The 9,804-nt window shown below is 38.8% G+C and overlaps 1 protein-coding gene across 1 annotated transcript in view; it reads left to right on the top strand.

Moving 5' to 3' along the window:
* The first annotated feature begins 712 nt into the window (after window positions 1-712).
* The window catches only part of LHX1 (LIM homeobox 1), a 29,624-nt gene continuing 20,532 nt past the window's right edge, over window positions 713-9,804 (top strand). The window contains 5 exon segments of the mRNA XM_073616064.1: window positions 713-1,742; window position 2,080; window positions 4,874-4,933; window positions 4,936-5,096; window positions 7,321-7,596. Of these exon segments, the coding sequence (XP_073472165.1) occupies window positions 1,572-1,742; window position 2,080; window positions 4,874-4,933; window positions 4,936-5,096; window positions 7,321-7,596 (669 nt within the window). The 5' untranslated portion in view covers window positions 713-1,571.

Genomic DNA, 9,804 nt, shown 5'->3' with positions numbered 1-9,804 from the left:
CAAACAGTTACACATACCCATACCAAAGATGGATTAATAGAGCTATATAGTATAAAAACATTAAAAACAAACCCACGCAACTACACATAAAATAGATAGATAGGATATAGTATAAAAACAATCCCAAACAGTTACACCTACCCATACAAAAGATGGATTGATGGAGCTATATAGTATAAAAACAATCTCACGCGATTACACATAAGATAGATAGATAGATAGATAGATAGATAGATAGATAGATAGATAGACCGACCGATCTATGGTAGTATAAAAACATATAGTAGGAGCTGTATATTTGGGTTTGTTTTCATATTTGTATATAGTAGAGCTATATACAAACAATGAAACAAACCCAAAAATTTACACACACACATAGAATAGGATAGATACGTAGATAGATAGACACATAGATATACAATATAAAAACAATAAAAAAACAAACAAACACGAGCTATTACACATAAGATAGAGTATAAAAATAAATTGTTATACACAAGCTCTCTCTCTCTCTCTCTCTCTCTCTCTCTCTCTCTCTCTCTCTCTCTCTATCGTTGTATTTATTAATATATGCACATATACGTATATATTAATATGTACATATATGCAGATATATGTAGATATATAGACTACCTACCAGATTTATCAGTGCCAGCGCTGGAAGGAGCGTGTACACTTATCACACTTGAAATATCATTACCGTTCTGGGCTTGATCCACCTCTTCAATAAACAGTGAATGTCTTAGCAAATAAAAAATGAAAATATGATATTAGCACTAGGTTTTGACAAGGGTTGCTTTCCCTATTTCTACAAATGGTTTTACAGTACTATTAGAGCTTGGTGTGGTGGTTAATGGTTTACAAGGGCACTGAGAGGAGCTGATTGGCTGCTGCCCCCTGTTTCGTCACTGCCTTCTCCATAAGGCTAGCTTGTACAGCAGCTGGGAACATGCAGTCCAGGGAAGGCAGTTCAGATGGGAAGAGACAGTGAGTGAGCATTCCAGACCTGTAGGATCAGACCTGAGCCAGCTCTCTATGCCACTTCCAACCCTTGCCATCATGTGCATCTGGCATTAGAAAGAAAGAGAAGACTTTGATCAGAAGACTTTGATTGAAACCAAGAGCAGCCTGGACAGCTCGCTCTACCCCCATCACCACCAGATCTGGAGAGCTTCATGGGCTAGGTAACTGCTACCTTCATGCAATGAACTGAGACAGGCAACAGAAGCACCTCGTGGATCGGAGCCTTCAGGCAATCCACCACCAAGACAGGGAGTAGTGCGCGGCTTTCCTTTGCCATTTGGCCCATCAGAGACGAAAGCCACCACCTGGTATTTATTTTGGAAAGCGAAAGCACTTTCATCACTGACTGAGCTACCTCAGAATCCACAAGCAATTGATCGCTGTCATTTGGGGATTTCCATCATTGGGAAGATTCCTGTGGTACCTGTCCTCTGGGGTACCTGTCCTTTGGGGTACTTGTTCTCTGGGGTACCTGTCCTCTGGGGTACTGTCCTCTGGGGTACCTGTCCTCTGGATCCTCTGACTATTCTATCCGACAACCAAAGACAATGGTGCACTGTGCGGGGTGCGAGAGGCCCATCCTGGACCGCTTCTTGTTGAACGTTTTGGATAGGGCTTGGCACGTCAAGTGTGTTCAGTGCTGTGAATGTAAATGCAACTTAACAGAGAAATGTTTTTCCAGAGAAAGCAAGCTTTACTGTAAAAATGGACTTTTTCAGGTAAGTGATCATCCCAGAACAACCCCAAAAAAAGTTTCTGACACATGGCTAGAACTTCCTGATTACAGCTCGGCGTTTACCAGACTTGCTGCAAACAAGACTCTCATCTCTGGGATGTTCTCACAATCGTGTCACACACCTGTGTTTGTCTGTGTGTCTGTGTGTCTGTCTGCCTGTGTACTCAGTACAGTGTCACCCTCCTTCAGCTTCAGCCACTCCACAACAATGTGTTATCATGTCAGAGCCAGGACTTAATATAAATCAACATATATATGGGGGGGGGGGGGAGTACATGATATAACCACATACATAGCCCTATATATAGAGAGAGAGTCAGTATATACAATGTCATATAATGCCCTACATACATACATATAGAGAGAGATAGTACATTGTATAACTACATATATAGCTCAATATATATATATCTATATCTATAGAGAGAGAGGAGAGAGAGAGAGAGAGAAAGAAAGAAAGAGATAGAGAGAAGAGTTGGACAGAGATGGGAAGGGAGTGGGATATAGATAAGAGAGAGAGAGAGAGTCAGTACATCATATAACTACATATATAGCCATATATATATATATATATATATATATATATATATATATATATATATATAATATATATATATATATTTAGAGAGAGAGAGTCAGTACATCATATAATGCCATGCACACATACATTAATAGAGAGGAGAGAGAGAGTGAGAGAGAGGAGAGAGAAAGAGAAAGAGATACATGATATAATGCAATATACAAACCAATATATACATATAGAGAGAGAGAGATAGTACATCATATATAGCGCAATATATATACATAGAGAGAGAGAGAGAGATAGTACATCTCATAATGCCATATAGAGCCCGATATATACATATGTAGAGCGAGAGATAGTACATCATATAACCTAATATACAGTCTAAATATATATATATATATATATATATATATATATATATATATGTAGAGAGAGATCTAGTACATCACTAATTATATAACCTCATATATAGCTAAATATATATACATAGAGAGAGAAATAGTACATCATATAATTCCATATACAGCCCAAAAATGCATATATAGAGAGAGATTTATCATATAACCTCATAAACAGCTCAATATATATATATATATATATATATATATATATATATATATATATAAGAGAGATGGTACATCATATAAAGAGAGTGATATGGTATATCACATAATGCTAAATACAGCCAGAAATATAGAAATAACTGATATATATATATAGAGAGAGAGAGAGAGAGAGGGGGAATAACTACAACATAAAACATCATTATACAGCGCTATATATATATATATATATATATATATATATATATATATATATACACTAGGTTTGACATTTGATTCCTACTTCAGGCTGGATGTACGGCACTATGCTATATGGTGGCAGCCCAAATATTGTGTGGGATGTCGGCTTACGGACATTGGTATTGTGTATATATACTGTGTGTATATGTATATATATATATATATATATATATATATATATATATATATATATATATTACATGTATATCTGCAACGATCCCCTGGAAGATAGTGAGATAGTGTTTGACAAGCTTGTATGTGAGTCTGCCTGCATACATAAGATCCATGTAGTAGCTACACATAACCCCGGGTAGCCTACAAACGTCCCCTGTCAACTGTGAATTTATTTACCATCTGATGAATATTTTAGTGGTGACAAAGGAGAGATAAAGACTCCTTGAGATGGTGTGAAAATGGATCTAATGCCCCCGATCATTGGGAAGGGGGAGCTGCTATCAGTCGGCCAGCAGATGCACACCGTGTATTTAGGAGCACTGTTAGAAACTACCCAAATGGTTTGATAATTATATAGCCCCAGATGCATTTCTCACGCAGTGTTTTTCGAGGTCAAGCGGCGAGTTAAAATGATAATTTGATGGATTGAAAGTGACACGTTTTCCTCAGATAAAGAGCTGATCTTTCATGATCCTTTCATGTCAATGGCCTTTAACAGCTCAGGGAAAATGTCGCTTTTGCCCTTCTTGACAAGCGGCATCCATAGAGTCTGTTTCCAAAGATCAGATCAGAACACAAGATCAACACATACACATCATTCTAATTAGAAGGCGGCCGTGTCTTCTTAAATCAGGATTTATTTCACATTTGCAACCTTTAAAGAACATTTTTTAGTATTGATTTTTAAAGGGAGCTGAGAAAAGATAAATGAGATGTCCCCGGTATTGGCTGCTTGGATTGGAAGAATAAAGGACATTTGCCCCCCCCCCCCCCCCCTCCATTTCTCTAGAACTATATGTACACTACTGATAGGATTATCAGGGCTCTCAGGTATGTTTATTGTACATGAGAAGGTATGCAGGGATATGTGTGTTCAATCAGAAGGAAATGACACCTTGAATGTACCTTATGTGATGAGAGCTGAGGAGGCCCCGGGTCCTTATTGGTTGTGGATTTTAGGAAATAAGTGATAACTAGATTTGAATAGGAGAGGTGTAAGGAGGAAACCACAGAGCAGACCACACAATCAACATTTTCACACCTTTTCTGCCCAGTCTAATACTAGTGTCATTGTAATGAGTGTCATTTAAAAGGAAAAAAAAATCTTTACACATCTACACACTCAGATCGGTTAATTTTTATAGCTAAGTGTTTATAGTTTATTATAGATTTAATCATTCCTGGCCTAATGATTTATTTCGTTTTATGTTACACTATTACTAAGATTTTACTAACTTAAATCTCCCAAAACAGCTCTGGACATCATTATTTTATAACATTTTATTTGTATTTCGTTTATTTATTTAATACTTGATGTGTATGTATTTACGTATAGTGTATTTGTTTTGTATCACCCAAAATTGGAAAGGGGAAACAAATGGGATGTGAATTAAATATATTTCCCAGTGCCAGTTGTAGGTGGGTATGGTGATTAGAGGTCCCCATCGGTTCACCTACATCATGGAAATGTAGGAATCGTTCAAGGGATTCCAGTTTTGTTTTGATTGTGTTGTTTGTATAGAGTGTTTTTCTTTTGTAGTTGACCAGCAGACTGTGTTGTGAGAAAATGATAACGATGTGCTATTTTCTCCTTTTCTGTCTCTGCTAGACGTTTTGGTACCAAGTGTGCTGGCTTGCTCCCAGGGAATCTCCCCAGTGACCTGGTCAGGAGGCAAGGAGCAAAGTGTTCCACTTGAACTGCTTCACTTGTATGATGTGTAACAAACAGCTCTCCACTGGAGAGGAACTATATATCATTGATGAGAACAAGTTCGTCTGCAAAGAAAGATACCTAAATAACAACAACGCTTCCAAGAAAATACTCTTCTCTCAGGTAGATGATAATGATAATACTGGCTGCCTGATTCTCTCTCTGTCACCCTTTCTCTATTTCACTTCTCTCCATTTATTTTCCAATCTCCCCTTCCCCTTTCTTGTCACCCCTCTTCGCTTTCCTCTATTGCTTTCTTTCGCCTTCTGTCTCTCACTGTTTTCCCTCTCTCTCCCTATTTTTCTTCTTACCCTACCCCACTCGCCCCCTTCCCCTTCTCCCCTTCTCTCTCTCTCTGTCTATATTTCTATCTCACCATCTCTCAATCCTCTTTCTTTTATCTATCTATCTATCTATCTATCTATCTATCTATCTATCTATCTATCTATCTATCTATCTATCTATCTTTATTTTCACTCTCTCATGCTTCCCCCACCCATCTCTCTCTCTCTATCCCCTCTCTCTCTCTGTCCCTCTGTACCCTTCTCTATTTTATTTATATCTCAATCCCTTCCTATCTCTGTCCAACTCTTCTCTTCTTTCCTTTCTCTCTCTCTCTCTCCCCCTTCCTCCCCACCTTACCTGGTTTCCCTCTATATCTTTCTTGTAAGTTTTTCCATCTACATCTTTATGTCTGAACCTGTAGTGATACATAATCAAAGAATGCATTTCCCTTTAGTTTGCATGCACTTGAAATACCCAGTCCAACATTTTCTATGTGTTTAATATGACTGGGCATGTGAAGTGACCACAAGCCAGGATGAAAAACAGAACATATACCTTATGATTCCTTCTCTACATCCCCTTCTCTTTCTCCATCGCCTTCTCTCGCTCTCTTTCTCTCTCTCTCTCTCTCTCTCTCCATCTCTTTCTCTCTTCCTCTCTCTCTCCCTCTCCTCTCTCTCTCTCTCTCCTCTCTCTCTCTCTCTCTCTCTCTCTCTCTCTCTCTCTCTCTCTCTCTCTCTCTCTCTCCCCCTGCTCCCCTCTCTCTCTCCCTCTCTCTTCCTCTCCCTCCCTCTCTTCCCCCTCTCTCTCTTCTCTTCTATCTCTCTCTCTCTCTCTCTCCCCCTTCCCCTTCTCTCCCGCTCCCCCTCTCTCTACCTCTCTCCCTCCCTCTCTTCCTCCCCCTCTCTCTCTCTCTCCATCTCTCTCTCTCTTCCTCTCTCTCTCTCTCTCCCCCCTCCTCCCCCTCTCTCTCCCTCTCTTCCCCCTCTCTCTCTTCCTCTTCTGTCTCTCTCTGTCTCTCTCTCTCTCTCTCTCTCTCTCTCTCTCCCCCCTTCCCCTTCCTCTCCCGCTCCCCCTCTCTCTACCTCTCTCTCTCTCTCTCTCTCTCTCTCCCTCCCCTCTCTCTCTTCCTCTCCCTCTCCCGCTCCACCTCTCTCTACCTCTCTTCCCCCCCCTCTCTCTCGCTCTCCTCTCCCGCTCCCCCTCTCTCTACCTCTCTTCCCCCCCCTCTCTCTCGCTCTTCCTCTCCCGCTCCCCCCTCTCTCTACCTCTCTCCCTCCCTCTCCCCCCCTCTCTCTCTCTCCCTCTCTCTCTTCCTCTCCCTCTCCCGCCCCCCTCTCTCTACCTCTCTCCCTCCCTCTCTCCTTCCCCCTCTCTCTCACCCTCTCTCTCTCCCGCTTCTCTCTTCCTCTCCCTCTCTCTCCCTCTCTCTCCCTCCCTCTCTCTCTTCCTCTCCCGCTCTCCCTCTCTCTACCTCTCCTCCCTCTCTCCCTCCCTCTCTCCCCCTCTCCTCTCTCTCCCCCTCTTCCCCCTCTCCCCCTCTCTCTCTCTCACTCACCCCCCCCCCTCTCTTTCCTCTCTTTCTCCTTCTCTGTCTCCCTCACTATTTCTTTCAACATCTCTTCCCCTCATCCCATAGGTCTGTACGTTTTTGTATATTTCATCATAATCTATGTACATCTCCCTCCTGCTCTCCCCAGCATTCCTTCTCTTTCCTATCTGTCAAAGCCATCATAGTCAATATCCCCATACACACTTTACAGATTTTAGGGTACAAAAGCATCGGTAACAAACACATAAGATATATATATATAATATATATATATATATAGTATATATATATATATATATATATATATATATAGTATATATATATATATATATATATATATATGATAAAAGTGTGGTGTGTGTGTTTATTTTGTCCCCGGCGAATCAGTGTAAAAGGTTAGAGCAAAAAGCTAATAGATACAATCTTTCCTGTGTATACAAGCAAACGGTCTTGTTCTGATGGCATCATCCTTTGTTTGATATAACTCATTTTTTCCCCTCCCTGGAATAGTGACAGAGCAGTGACCCCAGTTTATCTCCTGACTCCCAAGACCCATCTCAAGATGACGCAAAGGACTCTGAATGCGCGAACACTTCTGATAAGGAGGCTGGGATTAACGAAAACGATGACCAGAACCTGGGGGCGAAAAGGAGAGGACCCCGCACCACTATCAAAGCCAAACAGCTGGAGACTTTGAAGGCTGCATTTGCGGCTACGCCGAAACCCACCAGGCACATAAGGGAGCAGCTGGCTCAGGAGACCGGCCTCAACATGCGGGTCATACAGGTATGTCAGAGCGGTCACCGCAGGTCATCACAGTGCGCAGGGTCATCAAAGCACTCTTCCAATATCAGAATGTACAGCCAATAAGATTAAGGTGTTCTGTACTTTTCTAATCATCACTGGGCTACACATTCCCCACCTCTGCTTACCTGTGACCCTTCATATAAAAAGTATAAGTATGCTTCATCTGAATAGCTAACTGAAACCATACCTGGAGAGGGTCACAGGCTCGCTGACCTAGACAGAAGAGTTGCATAGAAGTAGGTCCATGTGGCTAATTGAATATTACCACACTGCTTTGTGCGCTAAGGAGTTCAAAAGAATTAGAAAGCCCTCAGATTTTAGTACAAGGCCGTCATGATTCTCCGTGCTTTTATTCCTAATCAAATTTGGTTTCCTAATCAAAAATTGTTTTATTCCTATGTGAATACAAACATTATAATATGCTTTAGAAAATATATCAGTGCAGTTGGCTCAATTAGTTAAAACATAATAACTATTGTAGTGGTAATAATAATTTTCTTAATAAAAGTAGTAGTAGTAGTAATAGAAGTAGTAGTATTAAAAATGAAAAAGGAGGAGAAGGGGAATAATAATAATAATAATAATGATAGTAATAATAATAATAAAAGTAGTGGTAGTAGAAGTAGTTGTAGTAGTATAAGTAGTGGTAATAAAAATAAGAAGTAGAAGAAAATTAATATTAATAATGATAATAATAAAAGTAGTAGTAGTAGTAATAGAAGTAGTGGTAATAAAAAGAAGAAGGAAGAGAATGAGAACAAAAATAATAATAATAATAATATTAAACTTAGTAGTAGAAAAAGAAATATTAGCAGTAGAAGTAATAGAAGTAGTAGTAATAAGAAGAGGAGAAGGAGAAGAAAATGAATATTAGTAATAATAAAAGTAGTGGTACCAGTAGAAGTAGTAATTAAAAAGGATTAAGAAGAAGGAAAATAAAAATATTATTAATAATAATGGTAGTAATAATAATAAAAAAAAAGTAGTCGCATTAGTAAAAGAGGGTAGCAGTAATAAAACTAAGAGGAAGGAGGAGAAGACAAATAATATTAATGGTAATAGCAATAATAATAAAAATAGTAGCAATAGTGGTGGTAATAGACGTATTAGTAATAAAAAGAAGGAGGAGGAAAAGGAGAAGAAAAGTAATAATAATAATCATCATAACAACAATAAGAATAATAATAACAATAGTAGTAATAGGTAGTAGTAATTAAAAAGAATTAGGAGGAATAGGAGAAGAAAAGTAATAATAGTAAAAACAATAACAATAATAATAGTAATAGTATATTGTGTGTGTATATATATATATATATATATATATATATATATAAAACCTATAACTAAAATTCAGAAAGGGCACACACATCTTTTCAGTATGCACCTCCTCTCTCATCATTTATTGGCCTTAACGGATTGAATAGGGGTATCAACTTGCAAATGGACTAGAAATTAATAACCATAAATGTGAGGGGTTCAATGGAAAAATAAGAATGACAATGAGTTGGATTATTAAAAGGTTTATAAACCCGCAGAGCTGAGGGTAATGGAGGGTTAAAAGATCATTAAGGCGAGGTTAGATTGGAAGAACCTTAGTGCGAGGGATAATTAGGAGTAATCTTGTCAGGGTAATAAGAATTAACTCAATCATTCTTGACCTAAAGCGGGGAAGCTAAGCAAGGGGAAAGCTAAATACATTCACTATTTCATTCAATATCAATTTGAAAAAAAAAAGGCAAAGCAGAAACTGTAATGTTATACGCTTTTCTTAAGGATCCACTTGAGTGAAATAATCTTCCCAGACCAGGGAGTGCAGCCAGGTCACCATGTCCCCCCCAGTCCCAGTTAATGAGTGACAGCGCTGTATTGGAAGCTGCTTTATCTATCTATCACCGTATCGCACATATCGCACATATCCGCATATTGCGATAACAGATCTAGCAATCGGAAACAAGGTGAAATAAAATCACCCCCCCCTCATCTCTAGAGACTATTAATGCTCAGCTCACAAACCATCTCAGGAAAGTATAAATTATAGTTTTTTTTTTAATTTCTACAATTTATATATTTATAGGTTGAGCAGTTGAGAGAAGGATTTACTGAGCAGATAATACACTATAAATCTGAGAAAAAAAGATAGAAAGAAAATAGAAAGAAAAATAACTTTCTTCAATTTTTCTTATATAA

Source organism: Aquarana catesbeiana, linkage group LG02 (genome assembly GCF_042186555.1).
Source record: "Aquarana catesbeiana isolate 2022-GZ linkage group LG02, ASM4218655v1, whole genome shotgun sequence".
In the NCBI taxonomy this organism is placed as follows: Eukaryota; Metazoa; Chordata; class Amphibia; order Anura; family Ranidae; genus Aquarana; species Aquarana catesbeiana.
This window is presented reverse-complemented; position numbering and strand designations above follow the sequence as displayed.